This window comes from Dipodomys ordii, unplaced genomic scaffold (assembly GCF_000151885.1).
Source record: "Dipodomys ordii isolate 6190 unplaced genomic scaffold, Dord_2.0 Scaffold112, whole genome shotgun sequence".
Lineage (NCBI taxonomy): Eukaryota > Metazoa > Chordata > Mammalia > Rodentia > Heteromyidae > Dipodomys > Dipodomys ordii.
Window position 1 is genome coordinate 1,686,646 of NW_012267328.1, and position 23,753 is coordinate 1,710,398.

Consider the following 23,753-nt stretch of genomic DNA (forward strand, 5'->3'; position numbering starts at 1 on the left):
CTCCCAGCTTCTGTGACAGTCCCCTCCCCCTCTCCTCCCTTCCCCTCTCCTCCCCTCCACACCAGCCAGCTTCTTGGTGTTTATTCTGTTAAACTGTCATGGAGTTTTGCCGTGGCAGCCCTCCCCAGTGAATACCATATTGTAGATCATGTGTTTCTGGATACGTACATGCCCACGTATGTTCTCACGTATGTGTGTATCATTAGGTCTGACTTCCACGTAGGAGAGAAAGAACACCCGTGCGGGCTGCCTCTCTAGCCCAACTGCAAATGACGTGTTCCTCCTGACAGATGGGCAAAATTCCATTGTGTAGATGCCCCACGGAGGGTGGATGGACCAGGAGAATGTGAGACAGATAGGAAAGAGAATGAGAGAGACAGAAGACAGAGAGAGGAGGGGGAGGGAGAGAGAGAGAGGAGGGGGAGAGAATTATTCCTTCAATGGGATGATCCCTGGGCCCACGGTGGAGGCTGGGCCTGTCTGGGCATGGAGTCCCCTCTGCTCTGGCCGGTGGTGACCCGATGCTCTGGTCCCAGCCCAGCACCATCTCTCCAGCACAGAAGGCCCAGGCTGTGGCCTCTGCTTGCTCCTCAAAGTCACACAGCTAGAACTGGAGAACTGGTTGCCTGTGTCCACGGGGAAGTCTCCCCAGTGTCCCGGAGGGGGTAGGTAGAAGGCCTCTGGCTGCAGTCTGCGCAATTGGATTTGGGTTTAGAAAAAGGGGTAAAGAACAGAGAGGGCGGGGATCACTCTTCCTGCCGGTCAACAAAAGCCGGTTCATCTCTCAGCTCCCGACCCCTCCTCCTCCCCCACCCCCACCCCCCCACTAGCCCTCCCATCACCAAGGAGACAGAGCAGGGGGGGAGAGGGGGCGCCCAGAGCTGGACCCCAGCAAGGCCGGGCCACAGGGGGGCGGGGGCGGGGCACTTCTTACAAAGAAACCCCGGTTCCCAGGGGGTCTCAGGGGAGTACAGGGCTTCAGTCCCGGGTCACAGTCCCCTTCCCTCCCCCCCAGCCTCCAGGTGGCTGCTTGCAAGGGGAGGAGGTGGGGAGTCTCTGGGAGCCAGTGTCTCCAGATGCCAAGTTTGGAGATCAAAACCGACGCCTGGGGTTGCAGTGGTGCGGCCCGCGAAGCCATGCTGGGAGTCAGACAAGGCTTCCCGCTGCCCACCCATCCGTCCGTCTGTCCATCCGTCCGTCCGCGCAGAGCCTTGGATTTGCTCTGTGACGGTCTGGGGGTCTGGGCGGCTGTTGTTCTGTTCTTTATCTAGAAATGCCAGGGAGTTGCAACGAATCGCAAGCTCCCCCACCCCCACAAAGGGGAGCAGAGCGTCTTCCCAGACCCCAGCTTGCCCAGCGGGGGTCCCCGCTCCCCTCCCCTGTCTTCAGCACAGATCCATTCTGCCAAGGGCCCGTGGTAGAGCACAGCGTAGAGACACAGGCATGCCGTGGGGTGGCTTTGGAGGGGGGAAGACCGGGGTATGCAGACTCTGCTTCACACTCAAAGGTCAGGTGTGTGTCACCCATCCATCGCCGGGCTCCGGTGTGTCCCCCAGCGCGTGCTGCCCACCCCCGCTGGGACGCTGAATGCACTGAGTGCAGGTGCCATACCACACGGACCGGGAGCACGCCCTTGTGAGACGCCCGTGGAGGCGTCCGCCAGGTCAAAGGCTAAGCACTGTGATGCAGAGCTTCACTCCACCGAGGGCCGCGTCCCTTACGAAGTGGAGTTTGCTTGATGGAAGTCTTTAGGTAACAATCACCTAACTCTCGCCGCAAATACGCGTGCGGGAAGTGTCAGAGTCCGCACTTAACCTGCGCTGTCAGATACATTTGGAATTACAGGCCCGCCGTAGGGAGAAATTCTACGCAGCTCTCTATGTGCGTGTGTTCAAGTTGTCAATTCTGTAGGCAGAGTCTTTGCCGGCCCTTCCATGATTCACGGATTGGTAAACATATCTATAGCTGTGTGTTCTCGGGTCTGGTGGAAGAGTGTATTAAACGTGTCAGAGAATAGGTGTGCCCCTCCTCTTGCTGGTTGGAGGTGGCGGATTCGAGTAGAATCACATCCTAATGATGGGGGAAGCAGCAGCCCCTCATTAGCAGATCGTGGCTCAGATCAAGGCGTCCGTTTGCACCTGTGACCGGCCCTCACTTATGAGACGTCTGTCATTTCTTTGGAACATACTTTTTTTTCCCCTCTTCACTGGCCAGTTAAAATAACGCTGAGCTTTATTTGTATTTTGGATAGACCACCCCCCCCCAACAGCAGACAAACTCGTCGGCAACGTAGTCTTCCGTAATGATGCTTCTAGCACGTTAAACTGTCATTGAAAGGGGAAAAGCACTGTGCTGCCCCTGCTAGATTTTCTTATGTTCTGCTTTCAAGACAACTGGGTGACGGGGAAGCAGAAGTCTTCACGTGTTTGTCCTCGGCTTTGTTTGCAGAAGCAGGAAGTGCCTGGTATTCTCTTTATAACGACCACCAACTCTCCCCAGCCCAAAAGAAAAAAAAGCACCTTAAATGTGTGCGTGCCTGTGTGTGTGTGTGTGCATCTCTGTCCTTACACGTGCAAATACACGTGTGTAAGCGCACACATGAAGCTTATTAGAAGCAAATCCAGACTCTTAAAACCGCAGGTGAGGTAGCCGGCGTCCGTATTCTTGAAGCCCGCCTCACCTTCTTCTCTACCCTGGACTCGAACTTCTGGTCTCAGCCCTGTTGGATTGGTTCCATGCAGTCCCAGAGCAAGGAGCCCTGGCAGGGCCGGGTGGGCGACAGCCCCGCAGACATGCCAGGGGGCAGACCTGGTGTGCAGCTAACTGGTTGGAGCATCTGCTGTTCTCCAGGCAAGTGTGCTCTCTCTCTCTCTCTCTCTCTCTCTCTCTCTCTCTCTGATTATTGTTGGGGGGTGACTTAAGGATTTAGATGTACTTAAGTCTTTGAGCGGCTGAAGAACTAACTATTCCTATGCCATTACAATTACGAGCTTTGGAATTGTAATCGAGCAGGCTGAGCGGCGATAATGAGAGTGTTATGTTTAGAAGCAGGGATTCTGTCGGACATGTGCTACACACACGCACACACACACACACACACACACACACACGCACACACATGCCCTGCTCCGTGCCTGTGGAGATGATGTTAAGCCCGCGTTCTCGCTGGCTCTCCTTCCTGGCTTGTTTGTATTCTCAGAGGAGGAAAGCACAGGAGTCAGGAGAGCAGGCTGGGGCAGACTTCAGGCATCTGCGCTGGGGTCTCATCTGCGGAGTTCCTCCGAATGGACCGTGGTATCATTTTCAGCTTGTGTTGTTTGCTGACATCCAGCTTCCCTGGGGAATTAGAGTCACTTTGATATTGGGAAACGTTTGGGGCTTGTCTGGTCATTCAGAGACGGGGGGGGGAGGGAATGGGACACCAAACAGGGCTGTGTGTGGATGACACCGAGGACAGCAAAAGTCCCCGCAAAGAGGGGCATCGTGCTTACCCAGGCCTCTGCCCTCGGTCCTCGACACCCCCTTGGGGACTCTGCCAACCCCATCTTGTTCTCCGGGTCCCTCTCGGGTGCTCTCGGGTAGAGATCTGAGTCTCAGAAAGCCGGGGTCTCAGGGAGGTGCCGAGCCTGACACGGCCTGAGAGGAAACCAATGCTCATAGCAACTCAGAACCACGGGAAAGGCCACAGAGCGCCACGGGGGTGCATGGTTCTCGGCCTACCGCTTTCTGCTCAGTGGTTCAGCCGAGATCCCGTGGCCTCTGTGGGGTGAGCAAGTCTTCGAGTCCTTTCGAAGACACAGTGGGGACCTTTGACCTGAGAACTCAGAATGCAGAGGGTGAGCTCGGGTCATGGCCGCCCGGGGTAAAACACTGCAACGTCCACCACCCCACAGGCGAGTCTGTGAGCAAGCGGAATGGAGGCCAGCTCAAGCATGACCCGCGTGGGCCAGGGGGGCGCGCTTCAGTGTGACTGTTGTAGGTCTCGGCACGTCTCATCGGTGTTCACATCAACGGTGGAAATGCACCTGTCGGGCCACTGCCGTCACGGCTGTTTCCCCCTTTCTGAATACACAGCATGGCGGTGGCTTGTGTGCCCACCGCCCATGTGTGAGTGCCGTGTCGTGTGTGGCCGGGTATCACCACCCCCGTGGGGACCCCCAGGCTCCATCTCTGACATGCCCCCTTGGCCTGGGAAGCAAGGCTGTGTCAGAGCCCTGTGTGTGTTCCCAGAGAACCTTCTAGATCTTCCATGACTCATCTGCCCCTTTTTTTTAATTCTCCTTTCACCACTTGGAATTTTTCCCCCGCTTCTCCTTTCCTATAACTTTCTCCCACCCCAGAAGATCCCTTTTTTCACACACTACCCCTCCACACACACAAGGAAAAGGTGCATCTTTAGAGTCTCCCCCTGGATTCGGTGTGTCCCAAAATGAAAAGAACCCAGCAGACAGTAACAAGGCTGGAAGAGCGAGACACTGCTAGGGCGGGGCGGGGGCCGTCGCTCCTCACCCGACGATTTAGAGGCACGGGCCCAACAGGCCACGTTTTCTGCCGAATTCAGCATGTTCCCTGAAGAGTTTCTGGGAGCCGAAGCCAACTGGACCACGTTTCTGCTTGGTAGGCCCGGCGCCTCTGTCCACACCGGGGGGGGAAGGGGGGGCGGTGATTCATCCACCTTTATTACCCCAAGATAAATCTGGAGGTGGGGCCGCATGGCCCCGCGGAAGCCCAAAGAAGGAGAAACATCATGCGGGAAACAGGCCGGGGAGGGGGTGTGGCAGGCAGGGGCCCCCTTGAGAGCCGGTGGCTCCAACATTAGCCGCCTCGGGGCCATGGGGGAATGTGGACATCCGGTGTGCCACTTGGTCTCATTGTCAGTCCTCATCATCCCGGCCTGGTGCCGTGAAATGTCCCCCCGGCTCACAGATTCCACCCCCAGCGGGCGGAGGGGCATAACCCGCCGCTGCCCGGCCTCGGGGTGCCCTGCTCAGACACGGCCACACCGTGCTGCACCCGCACCTTCTTCTCTCAGTAACGATCACATCCTACTTTCCATCTGATAAAAATTAACAGCGCCGTCCGCACCGGGTCATGGACGGTGTTTGTGGTGCACAGCACATCCTCTCATCTGAGAGGTGTGTGTGTGTATGTGTGTGTGCGTGTGTGTGTGTGTCCCAAGGTGAGGGGAAGGTAGGCACACCCATGGAGCCTTACCGCAGCCTGACTTTCATTCACCCGAACTTTCCACCCAAAGGCTCCGCAGGAGGTGTAGGCATCGGGTTTTAAGGGTCGTCCCCTGTGGCCCGGCTCTTCTGTTGTTTTTAGGGATTCAATGAGATATTAGTACATAAGAAATACGCAAGCGTGCACGTACACCTATGTGAACATATGACACATTTAAATGGGGTGGGGTAAGTAGCCCCGACTTCATAATGCACATCTCTGGATTTAGAGAAGATGCATTTTCTTTTGCCTCAACAAAAAAGAGTCGGCTCCCCAGTCGTGGAGGTGTCTGTTCAAAGGCCGTGTTTGCACAGCAGGGGGGGCGGCGGAGGGGGGGACTCCAGAGGGACCCTGTCTGCCTGGTTTGGATGTCTGTGGCAAGGCGCTAAGGCCGTGGGCCGCTCCTCTGCTCCTCTTTCTCCCCCATCATGCCAGAGTTTCCTCCACGTCCAGGGAGGCTGGTCTAGCCCCCCGGGGTCTGTGTTTAGTCAGGAAGTGTTTTGGGGCGGGGGGGGGGGGGGGGGGAAGGGGGAGCATTACAGGGAGCGGAGACGGCAGACCACCGCAGGCAGTCAGTGCTTAGAATAATAACAAGACTATAAAATTAGATTCGTGGGGTCTAATTTAGAAGGGGTCCATCCCCCCCTCGCGCCCCCCCCCAGGCCGCTGCCGGGCAGATCAGGCCTGGAGATTTAGCGCTGTGGCAATTTCCAGGGAAGGGAACGGAGGGAGAAGGGAGGGGGGGTGTCCGGGAGGTCGTGCGGGGCAGAGCGCTGACCTCCAATGATTTACAGGCCTTTAGCTTAATGAAATTGTTTCGGTGACATGACAGTAAGAGCGTGTAATGGATTGGATGCCCTAATGTAATGAAATTACTCCCTTCTGCCTAAAAAAAAAAATGCGCAATTAATATTTACTGAGACCTGCCAGCCTTTGGTGAGCTCGCCCGGGCCAGGCCGTCATCTCAGACGGAGAGGAGAGAGGGAGAGACGGGCAGAGGCAGACAGACAGCGGCTCTGCGGGAGCCCAGAGGGGGCGGAGGAGGGACGGCGCTGGCTCCGCTCTCGCGCTGCCGGCCCTCTCCCTGGCCGGCTCTCCGGCGCTCCCTCTGTCTCTGTCTCTCTCTCTGTCTCTCTCGAGCCGGGTGGCCCCGGGCTGCCCCGTCCCCCTGCTCAGCCTTCACCATGTCCCTTGCTTTCTAAACAGGCAACTGGACAACAACCAGATCAGCTGCATCGAGGACGGAGCCTTCCGAGCACTGCGTGACCTGGAGATCCTGTGAGTTGAATCTGCAGTCGCAGCGGGGGGGGGGGGGGGGGGGATGTGCGCGTGTGTGTGCGTGTGTGTGCGTGTGTGTGTGCGCACTGTGCAGGGAGCGGAGTGGGGAGACGGCGTGCGGGGCCATCACGCGGTCTCCCCGGCTGCAGCGCCCGGAGATCCTTCTGTTCACCTTGGCCAAAGTATCTGCGGGCGGCCAGAGCGTGGGGTGGGGGGGAGGCTGCCGTCCCCGAGCCGGGGGGACCCTGGTAATGAGGGTCTGGAGGAGGAGGGGCCGGAGCTCCCCCTTCCCCACCGCGCCCACCCACCCAGGGAGTGTGCCCCGGGGTGTTTGGCTCGGCGTTGGACTTGAACTTCAGGCAGAAACCAAGTAGTGGGAGGGGAGGGGTGAGAGGGGCGTGCCGGCCCGTCACCCACGCGCCGTGCCTTCCGGAAGCAGAATGCACATAGCGAGGGGTCGGTGTCCAGGGTTCTAGCCAAGGAAACGGAGCCAGCCTGGGGTCACTGGCACGGAAGTTGGGTTGTGTGCGGGAACGTTTTGTTTCTCTCGCAGGGCTGTCCCGGCCCGGAGAGGTCTGGGGGGGGGGAGGCGCCAGGCTCATGGGGCACTGCCAGGAGATGCCCCACGCCCCACCTGTCCTCCCCGCGCCCCTCACCGGCCTCCCAGCCCTGTCCTGTCTCCTTGTTCTGCGTCGCACGGTGAAGGGGTTGCTGGTCCACCCTGGCGGTAATGTCCGCCCCTCTCCACATCTTGCCGGAGCGGTTACAGTGCTAGCCGCTCCATGATGAGAGATGGGGTTGGTGGCGCATCCCTTGGGGGGGGGACAGGCAGCAAAATGACCGAGTCAGGGTTTCCTGCGTGAGTGAACACATGCGCACGCCGCAGTGCCCCCCTCCCCCGTGCACAAGGTCCCCCCCCCCGCCCTCCTGTACCCAGCCCACAAGACCCCAAGTCGTGGCTGGGGAGAGCCCCTCCGCCTGCCCGGAGCCGAACGCCGGATATAAACAGGGGGCTCTGGTGCCGCCAGCGGCTGGAGAGGGCATGCCAGCCCAGAGCCGCCCATTGGGAAGGCTCGGCTCACGGAGCTCAGCCGGTCCTGCTGAGGACGCACGGTCTTTCCTCACCCACGTGCTGACCCCGGAACCGGCCAGGAATGCCTGTCCGTGGGGAAGCACGTGCCCGTCCAGTCTTAGAAAGGCAGGACTGCTCGTACCGGAGGCCACGGCCCGTGAAACGCCTTCGTAGCCCCCCTCCCCCAAGCCCCGCAAGGTGAGGTCACACCAGAACCGGGAACCGACTGCCCGTGACTGCCCGCTGGCCGCACCCTGCGAGCTCAGGAGGGTGGTCTCCCTCCCCCCTCCCTGGGGCTTTACCCACAACCAACCGTGCCTCAATTCAAACCTCTGAATCCTCTCCCTCCCTGGAGAAGAGATGATTCCAGTAGTCCGTGCGAGGCCCTTCCCACACCCCCTCCCCTCCAGCCCTGCCCTCACCCCCTCCCGTCCACCCCACCTACCCAGGACGGAACCCAGAACCAGCCGGTATCTGTTAGGGAAGGGGAAAATGATCTCCAGCTACAAGTGAAAAGCTTAGAGAGCCATGAATGACCAAAAGTATAAAGTCATCAAAATGAAAGTTCCCATTTACCACCCCCCCCACGCCACCCCACAGCCTAGGGCCAAAGCATGAGACCCCCATCAGAGACAGGACCACACACCCCGCCCCGCGGCGTCTGACGAGTTTATCCTCTCGATTTTGCACAAAGGCGGATCGATAGCTCTGTTTTTAAAAATGCTCTTCTTCGCGCCGGGCCTGATGCGACATCTAAGTACTTAAAATTAATCATCATCAGCTATCCCATGGGTTTTTAATTTCCAGCGCAGGCCCTGCGCTTTGGGGGCCATCCATCTTCACGGTGAGCCGCTCGGAAATCGGCCGGGGCTGACATCTCCATGTTGGGAGCGCCCAGCGCCAGCCCCACAGCCGTGATCCCTAGCAGACCTCCTAGCCAGTTTGGGAACCACAGAGACGCTGGCCGGGAGATAAGAAGTGGGAATTGAGTGAGAGTACCAGACACCAGAGAATACCAGCTCAGTAAATCTTTCACAGACAGACAGACAGACAGACACACAACAGCCTGTCCCGAGGAGGCTGTTTAAGTCCTTGAGGTGTAACCGTGTGTGGATGGAGGAGATGCAGTGTGAGTCTAGGCGGGCTTGCTCTGTGACGTCATCAGCCCGCTGGGGGGGGGGAGGGCGCGAGGGAGGACGGGCGCGCGGCCGCCTCCTGGGGAGTCGGTGGACGTCAGCTGCTCTGGGACTATTTCAGCCCCTTCTGATCCCTTCTTGCAGCTGGAAATGCCCGCTGCTCGCTCGCTCCGCCGAGGCCCGGGCCGGTGTCCCGGGTTATGAGGGAGGAGAGCCTGGCGCGTCAGGGAGGGGCCCCGGATGGACGATGGGGTGCACCCGCCGCGCCCTCACCCACGCTCTGCCCAGAGCGCAGTGCTCAGCACGGAGCGCAGCAGACAGGAGAGGAGCGCTCCGACAGCCAGACAACCAAAAACCAGTAAGAGCAGAGCGCGGGGCGCGGGAGGCAGAGACCGGAGGATGGCGGCTGGAAGCCAGGCCGGGGCGAGGTGGGAGGCCCTAATCTCAGAAGGAAGCCAGGCTTGGTAGCGTGCATCTCTGATCGTGCGAGAACAGAGGTGGGAAGATGGTCTGGGGCCGGCCACAGCGTGAGACCCCCCACATCGGAGACGTAACTAAAGCAGAGAAGGGATGGGTGTGGCTGGAATGGTAGACCAGCCGCCTAGCCGGTGTGGAACCCTGTGTTCAATCTGGTACGGCACGGAGGGGGGAGGAGAGCAGAACCATCTCCAAGCTCGCACGCCATTCCCGGGGAGGTGGCATCACGGAAACGATCACCCTGCGCCCCTCTGTGGGTGTCACCTCCACTCCCTCCTTCCACAGAAGTAGCCCGTCCCAGAGATGCTTTTTGGCTGCCTCACTACTAAGTGGCCATGTGTCCGGCTGTCTCTGGGATCCGTGGTTCAGCAGCCGCCCCCCTCCCGCACCCAGGGGGTCCCCCAGCATGGCCGGCTTGTGGTGGCAAGGTGGCGTGAATTGTCCTCCTAGAGCTGGGCTGGGAGAGCAGCGGCCGGGCGGGGTCGGTCAGCTGCAGGTCTGCAGACTTGCCCTCTCCTTCTCTCCTTGATGCGAGGGGGCGGGTGGGATGGGGAGGGGCTGGCCACCGACTCCCAGGGCATTTGCTCACTTGGTCCTTGTCTCCCTTCGCCACATTTCAGGGACTGTTTTCCAGACACCTTTCTGATCGCTGGTCCCAGGACCAGCCCATGCCAAGGTGGGGGGGGGGGACGGTTCTGTCTGAGATCTGGCCTGGGTGATAGTGTATCCGACGTCCGGTTTGCTACACTTAACACTATCTGCAAATACCTTTCCAGCTCCCTGGAAAGCGTTGGGAATCAGATTCTTAATCACACCTGAATCCCTCCTGGCAACGAAGGTTCTTAGGAACCAGCTTCCGTGAGTCAGCTTTGCCCCTGGTCCCCGCATTGTGACTCCTGTCTCCCTACCTGCTGTGTACGTTTGGTTTCCTACCAGTAAGCCGTGCCAATACCAGCTGTGCCAGGACGCCAGTGGTCAGGTATCTGCCTGGCACAGACCCGAGCGGTGGCTTTCCACCCCCTGCCAGTCAGGCTGGGAGCCAGACGCCAACCCGGCCAGCAGAAATGGCTTAAAGCTGACTGAAAGAAAATTGAGAATATAGACAAACGGAAGAAAGATAGGAAACCCTAGTTAGCAAAAGATGTGATCAAGATTCTTCCGTCAGTAGTGTGGCGGGAAATGAAAAGATTGAGCAATAATAAGCAGATCGGAAGGAGGTGCCTGGTCACCAATGCCAGACCTCAGGACACACCCCGGAGACCCTGCCAGCTGCCAGGGTGACCGCCCGCCCCAGTCCCCCCCCAGCTGGGCCACACGGAGACCAGCCACTCTACCCACCACCGGGGTGACGGTCCTAGCGGCCTCAGCTCCCGCTGGCCACGCTGGTTAAGCTGGTGAAGTCACACAGCCTAGAGGCCAGGACACCCCTGGTGTTTCCAGAATGACCTGTGGCCCCGTCCTGCTCTCGATAGGAGGATAGAATGGTGGGGTGAGGGCTGCAGATACCCAGTTTTCAGTTCCGTGAGCCCTGACTTCGGTGGGGTGGGGGCGGGGGGGGGGAGCAGGTGTCTCCATCCACCCTGTACGTTCTGAAAGACGGCGGCGGGGGAGGGGGGAGAGGGGAGGGCACGCATGTCCACCACACATTGGGGACGCCCCCTCCCCCCCAGCCCCTCCACTGACTTGAAGCCAGAGGTTGAACACGCCCTGGCAAGCCACGGGTGGGAATTCTCCCTGGAGATGGGTTTTTGTTGTTTAAAAATGTGAAATTAGCATCTCACATTTAAAACTTGGATGGCTTGCCTGGGAATCCAGGTTTTCGGCTTCTCTTAAACATTCAGGAGCAAGGGAGGCCGTGGGCCGCGTCGAGCCGGCCTGCCGTGGCGGGGGGCGGTGGGATCGTCCCCTGGCGGGGGGTGTGGCCTCCACTTCGCCATTTACCCCATCCCATGAAGCCACTGCGCACCCCATGCCGCCAGGAAGCAGACACCCGCTGTGTGTGGGAGACAGGGGGGCTGAGACACGGAGGGTCCGGAAATGGAGCGAGACTCCCGGTGGTCAGCAAGGTCCTGTGTCCCTTCGGGAGTTAAAGATGCCCCCAATTCCCTGTGAGTTGAAAGATGGCTGCGACTGGGTCCGTGTCCTTCAAGGTCACTCAGGAGACCTGGGCAGGGCTCTGAGCTGCCTCCCACACCCACCCCTCGCCCCCCCGTGGGCCCCCAAACCCATGCTGGAGGAGGGCCGTGCGTAGATGGACCGGAGGGCAGCTCTGGCGGGGCCCCTCCGCATGCACACCGGAAGGGAGTGGGGGACAAAGGCCTCTGGGGGAGACAGGCGGGTGGGAGGGGGAGGGATGTGAGAATGTTCTAGGTCACTGTCAGTCCTGGTCCCAAAACCTGGGTTTCCAGGCGCGTGGACACGGGCGGCCGCCTCCGCCGGGCTGGCTGTGCGCGTGGAGCCCGGGTGCGGGTCCCCTCGAGCAGCGAGATGCCGCCCCTCACCGGGGAGTCACACTGTCCGTGGGGTTAGGACCGTGGGATTGTGTGTGAGCCGCCGCCCGGTGTCTCCCAGGCAGCACGAGACGCACTGGAAGGCAGCATCCCGTTCAGAGCTCACGCTCCCTGGACACGGAGAGTTCCATTTCCTCCCTTAGCTGGGAGGATGTGGGGGGCTGGCAGAAGGGGAAGAACTTACCAGTAAGGGGGGCAAATACGGGGGGGACGCTCTTCTCGCAGCCCTGACTCCCGTCCCTCCCAAAATGACAGCCTGTGAACCTCTCCACTGCAAACAAGGCTGCCGGTCAGCAGCGTGTGCGGGCACCAAGGCGGGCTGGCAACCGCAGCTTTCCGTGCGGCCAATGCCCATCGATAGGGCCCCCCGGGTCTAAACTTAAAACTGCTGAATCAGCACCATATTGGGGATCCACAGACACACCCCACCACCACCGCCGCCGCCGTGTGGCCATTGGAGGTCATAGCTGACCGCAGAGAGGAGGACAAGTCCTCCGCAGAGCTGGCCGTGGTCCGACCCGGTGGCGGGGTGTGTGGTCCGGCTGACGTAAGCGTCCAGACCTGGGCGGGACACTCGGGGAACTAGAACTGGTGCCTGCGCGGTGTCGTTCCCAGGGCCTTCCCGGGTGCCGTCGGCGGCCGTCACCCCCACCCCCGGACGGGGTTATTTCAGAGGCAAGGCATGGAAGGAAGGTTTTGCTGTCTCGGTGGAGTTCTTCGCGTTCACCCTCCCTGGCTCTGCGCTTTCTGTGTCTGTGTGGTGGTTTTTCTCTGTTTCCCCCTCTCGGTGGGTCATGAACGCAGTCAGGGCCACATGGAAAACTGCGGGTGCGCAGTTCACCCAGCCTTTCACCAGGGTCTCTGTGGGAGGTGGCCGACGTTTTCCGTGTCCGCAGGCCTCCAGATCTGTGCCTGGTCCCCGACCCACATGGTTTTGAATATGAAACTGGGGCGGCTTCATGGGAAGTCTTCGACTATCTTGGATGAGAATAGTTTGCTTTTCAGGCCTGTGCTGCAAACGGTGATTTGCTCAGACGATCAGAATTCAGCTGCGCTTTGTGAAAACCAGTGGTAGCTTCCGTGCAGCCCTGGGAAGCCAGGAAAAACACTGGGTCTTTTCTAAATGATCTTGTTCCCCTCCCTCCACACACTTCTCCCTCAAAGCCCACCCCAACACACACACACACACAGAGTCTAAAATGTGAGGGTCAGCATGTGCTTAAAATGACTGGCCAGGCTTTCAGAAAGCAAACATTCCTTTAGAATCTAAAATCACCCCAGAAGTCAGCGCCGTGCTCTGACCCATCTGTCTCCCGGCCTGGCAGACAGTTAGAGAGACGCAGCCTGGGGCCCAGGGCTGCAAAGGGGAGGAAAGGGGCCCCACTCCCAGGGGCCACACCGTGGGGGGGGGCACAGGCTGCCGGGGGTTCGGCCTTTGTCTGGTGGGGGGGGCATGGACATTGGAGACCGAAGTCTTCTTCGGGTAATGTCATTTTAAGGTCACACCGACCCCTGTGGAATTTGAAGGTGAGATGCTAGGCTGGCGAGATCCGGGAGGGGTCCTGGCAACTCATTCTCATCCTCAAAAAGGGGAAAAAGAAAAAAAAAAAAAAAGAACGCCACTGCACCAGAAAACCTCAGCAGTGGGAAATTGTCACGCCAGAGCCAGGCCACAAAGCAGGTTTCTATGCGGCGTTCTTTTTTTTTTTTTCAGGGTTTTTTATTATTGTTTTTATAAAGGTGGTGTACAGAGGACGTCAGTACACAAGTCGGGGGAAGGGTGTGCGTCTCTTCGGGGACACCCCGCACTCTGGATAGGCAGCCTCTTGCTCCTGTATTGCCAGACAGGAAACAAAAATTCTGCAAAGCCAGCCTTACGTCTCGTCTGTGCCGGTCTTGCTGGGGGGGTGGGGGGCACCTTTCCATCCTAAGGCCTCCGGCACTACTTGGGAAACGACCACCCCCCAGTGACCCCCCACAAAAAAGCCAGCGGACAATTTCCCGTTGTTTGTAGAGTTGGTGTGGACACCGGTGAGCTCTCGGCTGGCGGACGCCACGCCCTCTGTTTTTCCTGGTGCCTTTTTTCTGTCTCAGACTGTCCATGGTTTGGTTTGTGGCCCTCAGCCTGGCGCCTGCCCACCGCAGCGGCTCGGGGCGGGCAGCGAGGAAGGGGGTTGGTTGGTGAATGGATTTTGTTTCTCACCGTGACTTAGTTGTCAGTCTGAAAAACCTGTGCAAACCCTACAAATCTCACGTCCCTCGCAAGAAGCCGCAGAAATGCCTGGCAGCCCGGGGCGGCCGTGTTGATCACAGTGCTACTCCGCAGATGGCTGGCTTACTGACCCTGCCTGGCCCAGCTTGTTCAGAGTGGACAATCATCTGTATGCAAAGACGTCCCGGGCCGGGCCCTTCGTGTTCTGAAACCCACCGCCCATTCGGTCAGTGTCAGTTGTCTTCAGTGCATCCGGCATCAGACCAAATCCTGCCTGTAGAGAGAGCCAGGCACAGAACAGACTCCCTCGCTCCCTCTCGCTCCTTCTCCCCCTTCTCCCTCTCTCCCCTTTAGAACAAGGAGCACACGCCTGAGTAGTTACAACCCTATAGACTCTTCCTCCTCCTCTCCCCTCCCTCCTCTCTCCATGGTTACGCACGCCAATACTGTCCTTTAGCTGGTACTCTACCACATGAGCCATGGCTCCGCTTTTGACTTTTTTGGTGGTTAACTGGAGGTAAGAGTCTCACAGACTTTCCTGTCCAGGCTGGCTTTGAACCTTGAGCCTCAGATCTCAGCCTCCTGAGTAGGTAGAGTTACAGTCAGGAGCCACGAGCGCCTGGCTGTCCATTTCTTCTCTTCTTGATGACGAACTCCACAACCCTTTGTGGGTTTGAGGTCAGGCTTCCGCCCTTGGCCTGCTGGCCATGGCCTGACTGCTCTAGCTAGCAGAGTGGACACACGTGTCCGAGGCCCTCTCCTAGAGCACAGAAAGGGGACAGTAGCACCTTCCCACTTGCATTGACGTCGATGGTACTTTTGTTTTTCCAATTAACTCCGATGTTCAAAGGCAGCAGAGTCCTTCCGAACCGCTGCCGGCAATATTGTGCAATGTCTGGATTGGAAATTCCATGCAATCAAGACCCTGGAAGGGCTGGCTGCCTCCGGCACGGATCCCACGCGGTGTCTAGCTGACCAGTAGAGGCTTAGAGGCTCCCCTTCCGCTTTGGATCTTCCACCCTTCACATCTTCTTCTCCGAGTGTCCGTTTTCTCTTCCCCCCTGCTGGGAGGATGGAGATGTCTTCCCGGGGCTCATAGGAAGAGGTTGTGAAGAAGAGCCGGGGGCCGGTCCTGGTGTTCAAGAATCCGTGCCATCAAAGGCCCTCGGCGGCCGCGGCTGATTTTCTTTCTTTCTGGGGGTTTTACGTGACACCTGAAGCCCGTGTAGAATGTGACTTGGCGGGTGAGAGCTGGGTGTTTAAAAATAACGTGTACCCGGCGCCAAGCCACGTTAGAGCCGGGTACAAATATTGAGACAGAAACCCCAGCTGTGACTGCTTCGGCTGCTAATTTGAGGTGTCAGACGAGAGGCCGACGGCTGTACGTCAGCGGATAAAGCCCCTTGCGAGCTCGTTATGTTTTCTAACCGTCGAGAGTAATGGCCTAATCAGCAGCATCGGTTGTTTTCATTATAAGCCCTCACAATGGTTATGAGCTTTCATTTAAACGGTCCCCAGGGAGACGGAGGACAGGGACTCGGTGATGTGTGGCGCCCAGGGTAGCTGAGGAGAGAAGGTAAGGGGGCAGGAGTCGCTTCCCTCCCTCCTGTCCTCCCCCTCCCCTCCCCTCTCTTTTGCTCCCTTCCCCTCTCCTCCCCCTCTCTTCCTCTTCTCCTTCCCTCTCCTCCTCTTCTCCTCCTTTCCCTGCTCTTCTCCTGCCACATCTGTGTTCTTGCTCTGGAGACTTCTACTTTAAGATACCCATCAACCCCACTGCCAGGGGCTGCCGTGGAGGGCAAACCTTAGAAAGCTTCACACACCAGGTCCTCCCTGGTGGTGTGCAGCCCCCGGCATCGCGCTGCTTGTCAGGGCTGAGCTCTCGGTGTTTCAGCCCCAGTGTGGGAAGGGCCTCGGCCGGGGCCGCTGTACGGCCGTTCTACGGGATGCTTACACGCCCAAGTCCTGGTGTCGCGCCAGCTTCCATCCATCCCCACTGCTCTGGGCCTGCGGATCGGGCTGGGTGTCCAAATGGCTAGAGTCGCCGACGCGAGTGAGACAATGGGACAGGGACCCGGCGCGAGGCCGGCCGGACAAACACCGAGTGAGAACTCCTGGCGGCCGACCCGGGAGCCGTGTCCTCTCCCCGCCCAGCCCAGCGGCGCGGGGGGCACTGGTGCGCATTCTCCCAGGGGTCCGATGCAGCGGGGTCGGCGAGGCCGTGCGCCCTGAGCTTCTCGGAGCGGGTCGTGGGCCTGGGTCTTTAGCACCAGACCCCCCCCCCCGCCTGGCACCGTGACGGTGGGCAGCCAGCAGTCAGAGAGACTGAGAAGGGGCAGCCTTGGTTGCGTCCGAGGACAGGCAGGGACAGGCCGGGCCCAGGGGACGGAGGTGTCCTTAGCCGCATCCCTGCTGCCAGACCGGAGCCAGGCGAGGGGCAGCGGGGCTCCCGGCTCCTCCCGTGCCCGAGCCGCTCCACACCAGCCGATCGCGTCTCCCCACGGGCCCGGGGAGACAGTGACCCCCAGCCACCCGCTCCAGCTGTGGTCCGCTGGTCCCTGGACCCCTCGGGTTAAGGACAGTCAGGGTGGGTCCAGGCTCACTGTACAAAGGACATCCTGTTGTCATAGCAACTGGAGACTCACCGGGTCTCCCTGTTGATGGGGGGGGCACCTTGCTTGTCTAGACTTAGGGACGAAGCAAGCCTGCCGTGACAGGAAGTGAACAAGCCCGGCTGCCAGGAAAATCTCTCTCCCCGGGGGAGGGGGGTCCCAGACTTCTAGACTCCCCAGAGGGAGGGGTCTAGAGGCACCTTGCACTTACCGGACACACGCCAGCGGGTCGCACGGCTGCATTAGAGCCACTTATGCAGCGCGACGGGCCCACGGCACAGAACCGACACCCAGAGCCAGGAAAAGCACGGAGTTACAGAGCGATGGCCTAATCAGAGGAGACACAGGGAAATGTCAGCCTGATTAGGTTTGCCAGGGTGGCGTGGCCGGGCCCCGCTCCGGCACCACAAAGATGGCTATCTGGAGAGACGGAAGCCGCAGCAGAGCTCCGCTCGCGGCCCCTCCACCCGGGAGCCTCCCCTCCCGCGCTGCGCCGCACGCTGTACCTCAGTGAGGAGGTCCGGTCCCACTGCCTGCCAACATTTTCTAGAAAAGCCGGGGAGTGGATAGCTCGGCACCGCCAGGCTGCCCGGGTCTCTAGCAGATGCTGGCACCCAGAGGCACCAGTCCAGACAGACTTAACGGGACGCCCCCGGAGCCAGCACTGCCGGTGCCACCTCCTGGTGCACCTGTCATGTCCCGGGAGCCCCGTGCTCCCCCAGTACCCCATCTTCAGCTTAGAGATGGCAGGAAGCACACAGTCTTTCTTTTGGGGTATTCTGCCTGCACTCTTGGGGAGTAATGCTTGGTCTTCTGATCCTAAGCAGCCAGGGGGGGGCGGGGCAGGGAAGCAACAATCCAAGGTCCTTTCTAGTGTGCAATCAAGACGGGCTGGCATGCCCGCCTGGGTGGCTTCCACGTGGAAACGACGGCTTCTGGTTAGGTATTTACACCCCGGGCGTGACTAAGCCGGAGAGAACTCGGACCAGCACGGGAGTCGAATTTCAAGTTGGAATAAATTCCATATTATAAAGGGGAGAGACACGGGAGGGGAGAGGCTGGGGCCTCGGGATCTCAGGGGGGAGGCAGCCGTGTCTGCTTCCAGGTTGCACTGAAATGCGCATGCAGTAGTTCGTATCTTCTGAAAGGAGGGAGGGCAGGCAGCCCCAAACGTCTCTGAACCAACTGACTCCGGGGACTCGAAGCAGGAGGACCAGAGTTCAAGGTCAGGCTGGACTCCATCATGAGAACCCGTCTCCAAAACCCCAACGATCGGGAATGGAACTCAGTGACTCAGGGGCTTTTGCCTAGGTGTGCAGGATCCTGAGTTCAGTCTCAAGCAAGGAGAGAGAGAAAAAGGAAGTGAGGGAGAGAGGAAGGGAGGGAGGGGTTTGAAAAGGAGGTAGAGAGAGAAAGAAACAGACACAGAGAGAGAACAATGGGAAAGGAGACGGGGTCCCAGCAGCTATGATTAACTTGCCGATCTGAGGAGAGAGGGGGGTCATCCTTTGTTCCCCGGAGACCCTAAATATAATCACGAGGCTCCTTCAAAGAGAGCGTGTCTGGGTATCGGCGGCTCACACCTGTCACCTGGGCTCAGGAGGCTGAGATCTGAGGATCGAGGTTCAAAACCAGCTAGGGCAAGAGAGTCCGTGAGACTCTTCTCTCCAATGAACCGTTCAAAAGCTGCAAGTGGAGCTGTGGCTCAAGTGGTAGAGCAACGGCCTTGAACAAAAGAGCTCAGTGGCAGCACCCGGACCCCTGAGTTCAGGCCTCAGGACTGGTGCAGAGAGAGAGACAGAGAGAGACAGACAGAGAGAGGAAGCAGAGATTCACAGAGAGATCGCAAGAGGAAGAGGAAGAGGTCACGAGCAAAGGAATGCAGGTGACCTCTACAAGATACAAAAGGCAAATACAGTCTCCCCACTGGAGACTTTAGAGGAACAGCCCCAGGAGCCCACATCGGACGTAGTGCAGTCCAGCCTGTAAGAATAAGTTTAAGCCAGCCAGCCATGCCTATCTGTAATAGCAGCAGCTGGAACCTTGGGATCCGGCTTGCGTGGACTCAGATCATGATCCCATGAAATCGAGGTGGCACAATGCAGCCCCTAGCCCCAGAGCCTGCCTGGCATAGGAGAGCCTGCCGGTCAGCTGGCCGTGTCTTTCCCCTTAAGCACTGGGCCAGCCCTACCCGATGGGCGCCGTTAGAAAGGAGGAAACATAATGAGAAAGTGGTCAGCAGGGTTGCGGGACTGGGGGGGGGGCAGAGCCAGACCCTGAAGCAGGCCAGGATGGCGGCAGCCCACTCTTACCACCATCCCTCCGCGCTGGGCAGCCAAGGCCAGCTTCCCCCATTGAATGCCAGATGGCCAGGCAGGACACAAGGTGCAGACGGCTGCGGAGCGCGGCACTCTCTGCCTGGGTAAACGCTGCCAAGACTCAAAACCAGACCGATCTGCTCTCTGGTGAGGCAGCCTCTCGGCTGCCGGAGAATCAAGCATGCAGCAGGTCTGGGACGCCCGGCTCGGGCCGGCCCGTTCCTCACCGCAGATTATCATCAAAGCCTGAATCCTGTGCTCCGACATTTTGGTCCTGGGCTCAGAGCTATTACGGTAAATGTCTCACGGCCCTCCTGACGCTCACATTTGACTGTCGGCGTAATAATACGTGAATAAGTCGTCGCAGCTGCCCTGCTGCCGGAAGCCGTTACGGGAAGGCCTGCGTGTGTTCAGCGAGGCGGAGGCTAGGCTGGGAGGGGCTGCCCGACCTCCTGAAGGAGGCTGGCCTTCGAGGATCAGGACGGTCAGGGGTTTTGTGGCAGTGTAGTCAGCCTTCTGCATGTGGCCTAGAACTAACTCCTACGACGGCTAGAAGAAATGAAAGGCTGGTGTCGGACCTGGGCGTACTCCTCATCTGCTGACCGGGACGGGGAAAGCCAGGTTTGTTCCAGGCCAAGGCAGGTGTGTGTGTGTGTCCTGAGAGAGCAGGCAGGGGTCCTCTGGACAGAGGAAGCTGCCAAGCAAGTCTCCGTCCGGGATGGGAAAAGTTGGCAATGCAGCACCTCGGTCCCGACAGCCGGGGTGTGGGAGGGGCTGCACTCCGATCCTGTCCCTGCCATTGCTGTAGCCCGGGCTGTTTGTCTGTGAGCGGCAGCCTCGGGGCTGGGCGAGGCCGGGCGGAGGACGCGCACTGGACGCACAGCCGAACTCCAGGAGGAGGGGTTTTACGCAGAGTGGGTTGTTACAGGAAAGAGGGGGTGTCCCTGAGGGATGGGGCCACAGGGGTCTGTCACCATCTGGGGACCGGCCCGCCCCGCCGCGGGGCAGCTGTGGCCACCGATGACTGGTCCCTTCTGCAGCCTTACCCACCCCTCCGGGAACATCTCCCCCCACCCCACCCCACCGCAAGTCTCCCTCATTAACCATGGCCTCCTTCCTCCACAGAACCCTCAACAACAACAACATCAGCCGCATCCTGGTCACCAGCTTCAACCACATGCCCAAGATCCGGACTCTGTGAGTACCCTCCCCCACTCCCACCCCGGTCCTCCCCCTCCCCTGGCCAGGCAGCCCCCCCGCCCCCCGCAGTGCCCATGCTGCTTGCCAAGGGGTGAACAGAGGCCCGGGGACGGGCACAGGGTAGCGTGCCCGCGCCACCGTGGCTCTGGTCTGCCATTCTGTGCCTGAGGGGCCCGCCGGCCACCCCCTCTTCGGGGCTGCTCAGCGTCTCTGTTGTGTGTGTTTGTTGCTCTCTGGACTCTGGTGGGAAACCGCTGGTGCGTCTGTGGAACTCTGATGTGTGCGGGTGTCGGGCATGCGGCCCAGCCAGTGGCCCTGGCCCTGTCTTACCGCAGTGGTTGTCATTGGGAACAGAGTGGGAGGAGAAGTCTGTCTGTCTGTCCCTCTCTAGCCCGCCGAGCCCCCCTTCACCACATTCCCTGCTCCCCGATACAGGCGGGACTCTCGGTCTGTCTTTGGTGTCTGGGCTGGGCGTGTGCCGGAAGCACGTCTCCCGTGCTGCCCACCACTGCTGTAGGTACACGGACACCCCGGCTCCCCGATTTCCTGGCCAGGAGCCCCCCGTCCCCCGTGGCTCCCGCTTAGACGGCTCTGCCGGCCTTTCCTGGGGTTCACTCGCTGCCGGCAGGGCTCGTGGTGGTGGATTTGGAGCGCGGCAGCCGTGGGGAGCTGGCCCTTCGTGGGCTCTGGGGACCCGGGGGGGCATGCGATCTTGTTCTGCTCCCAGCAGACTTGGGAGCCAGGACCGACCTTTCCAAGCCTGTCCAACCCCCTGCTCCCCTTCCCCCCCAGGCCCCAGCAACACAGCCCACCAGATATCAACACCCCTGGAGGCTGCGGCTTCCAGAGCAAAGCCCCTCGGACTCACGGCAGTCCGAGTCACCGGGATGTGTGACCAGGGAGCCCCCCCCCCCGGCAAGGCCCCCCAGACTGCCGACTCTGAGCCAGCTCTGGGGTGGACTTCACTCTGTCCTGGACCCGGCCTCCACCCCTCCGGGGACACCCCAGGCCTCTGCAGAGGGACTTCGCTGTGGTTGTGACCCAGCGGCCTGGCCCAGGTGACCTTGATGGGAAAACCTGTCCATGCTTGTTTTTGCCCTTTTTTTGTGGGTCTGGGCACTGTCCAGCTCAAGGCGAGCCCTCTACCACTTGAGCCACAGCGCCACTTCTGGTTTTCCAGTGGTTGATTGGAGATAAGTCTCTCGGACATTCCTGCCAGCCTGGTTTTGAACCACAATCCACAGACCTCAGCCTCCTGAGTAGCTAGGATGACAGGCAGGCGCCTGTGCCCAGCCCCAGTACGTGCTTTATAAGCAGACCCCGAGGACAGCCTGGAGCTGGCCGGGCCAGGGGCTGTGGGGGTCCGGCCCCGCCCTGGCGCACAGCAAGCTCACCAGGCCTCCGTCATCGGTCAGAGTAGAACAGGCTGGGACCTGTGGAGCTCCCGGTATGCCGTGTGCGGATGACAAATAAGGAACAGTGACAGCTCCGGCCGCTTTTGCTGGGGTTCCATATCTGCTCTCCCACCTTTTCCTGGGACCCCCCCCACACACACACACACTCAGAGGACAGCCTAGCCCAGCCAGGAAATCCACCCGTTCCTCTCCCTTTGAAAACAGGACAGACCCGTCAATAGAATTGTAAGAAGCCATTTGGTCTCCAAAGACCTCTACACAGCTCCCAGCCTCACCCCCTGCCCCCCAGTCCCCCTAACCCCCCCTCCACCGTGAGCTGGGAAGTAGAAAGTTGCAGGCCCTAGGCAGGAGGCTGGAAGACAGCCCAGAGCGCTTCCTGTTTCCCCTTCACCCCACTTACAGCCCCCCCACTTTGAGCCTCAGGGCCGCTGTGGAGGAGGTGAGGCAGGGAGGTTGGATGGTTCCGGGCTGCCGTTCTGGGGTCCTTGATGGTAGCGTGTTGGGGGCCTTCGTTGAGGAGTCCTGAGGGGAGGTGCAGGCCACAGCACCCAGGGGGCTTTTCTGGGGTGTCTCGGGGGAAGGGCGGCAGGGTTTATCACTAGTTTCTGGTCCCGCAGTTCTCTGTGGTCCAAGCACTCATCCTCTGAGTTCAATCAACCCATCAATCTGGTCTTCCCTGCGCTCCCAGCCCCGCTGCCGTTTCCTCTTTAGTTTAATTTCAGAAATGGCTCCATGCAGAACTCCTTGGAGACGGGCTGACTAATCCCCTGCCCTGTAATTAAAGTAGGGAGGGGAGGGTCAGGGGAGGAGGGGAGGGGGAGGGCGACGGGGGAGGAGAGAGGAAGGAAGTCATAAATGGGATTGCCACAAGAAAGCTTTTACATCGAATTCAGAAAGCCGCATTTTATAGAAAATGAGCCCCAGCCCGCCCCTCCCCGTCTTAAACAGATTTGCCAGAAATTGAATTTAGCCTCTGCGGCTTAAAAGGCACCTTCGCCGGAGGCCGTTTGCTCTCCTTCCTTGTAGAGCGGACCAGTCCCGGTCTGGGCTTCCAAACCTAAAATGTTCTGGTTATCACAGAAAAAAAAAAAAAAAAAAGTTGGGTTGTTGTTGTTTGTGATGGTTGTGGGCACTTTCGCTCAAGGCTAGTGCTCGACCACTTTGAGCCACAGCTCCACTTCCAGTTTTCTAGTGGTTATTTAGAGAGAAGCGTCTTATGGACTTTGCTGCCCAGGCTGGCTTTGAACCGTGATCATCCTCAGATCTCAGCCTCCTGAGTAGCTGGGAGGACAGGCGGGAGCCGCCGGCGCCCAGCCAAAAGCTCATTTTTGTTGTTCCATTTCTTCGGAGAGGAACGTGCGGCTGAGTTCGTTCCTGGTAGTGAGGCCCGCGATTACCACGCTCCGCCAGAGGAGACACCGCCCTCCTGAGTTAGGGCTCAGCTCTGGCTCTTCCCGGCACGTGAAGAACAGCCGCACTCTAACCTGTGGGGCCCTCCGGGCGTGGGGTCCTTCCTGGTCCCTTTGCCCACGCTATGTGCATGTCTAGGGAGGACCGAGGGGCAGAAGGCTTCCTCCTCTCCTGAAATCACGCCGCCGAGCCCCCTCGGGAGCAAGGTGGTTGTGCTCACTGAGTGATCCATCCGCCCTCCTGGCTCAGGACTGTGCCTCCCTTCCCTTCCCATCTTCACCCCTGCTCTCCTCTGTGTGCGACGATAGATCGTGGCCGGCCGAGCTCTCATGGCCACGGATGGCTTTGACCACGACACACAGCCTGAACTCGCCACCGTTGGGCGGTGTTGGCCTGGCGCTGGTAGACAGCCGTCCAGGCCTTCCACCTCTCCTGTCCCGGGCAGCAAGGTGGCCGAAGCCCCACCTTCCGCTGTCACTCAGCGCTGAGCTGCGAGGCCGAGCGCTTCCCTGGGGGGACAGCGGCCGGTCCTTCTGGCCCGCTGCCACACTCAGCCCCCCGCGGGAGGGAGTCCAGGCACTGAGCGGCTGGGGTTTTCAGAGGCTCCGGAATCGGTGAGCATCACAAATGCCCCTGGTAGACGTGAACGTGGCAGGGACAGGAGGGCCCCGGGCAGTGGACCCCCAAAGCCACATAGGAAATGAGGAAGGCTGAGATCGGGTGGCAGCCGTGCGGGTCCCCAGCGCCCGGCCGTGGCGGGCACCCTGGGTCTCTCGCCAGCCAATGCTGGACGGTGAGGGGACCCGGGACTCCAGCCAGCCTGGTCACCGACAATGTCACTCTAGCTGTCCTGTGTGCAGAGTGGGAAAAGTCGGGAGAGGAGTTGCAGTGGA

The 23,753-nt window shown here is 59.7% G+C and overlaps 1 protein-coding gene across 1 annotated transcript in view; it reads left to right on the forward strand.

Annotated features, from left to right (window-relative positions):
• Slit3 (slit homolog 3 (Drosophila)) overlaps positions 1–23,753 on the forward strand; it is a gene marked incomplete at its 3' end in the record, with an annotated part of 214,810 nt that overhangs the window by 146,354 nt on the left and 44,703 nt on the right. Inside the window, exons 6-7 of the mRNA XM_013028624.1 lie at positions 6,430–6,501; positions 19,961–20,032. Coding sequence (XP_012884078.1) covers positions 6,430–6,501; positions 19,961–20,032 — 144 coding nt within the window. The remainder of the gene's footprint in view (positions 1–6,429; positions 6,502–19,960; positions 20,033–23,753) is intronic.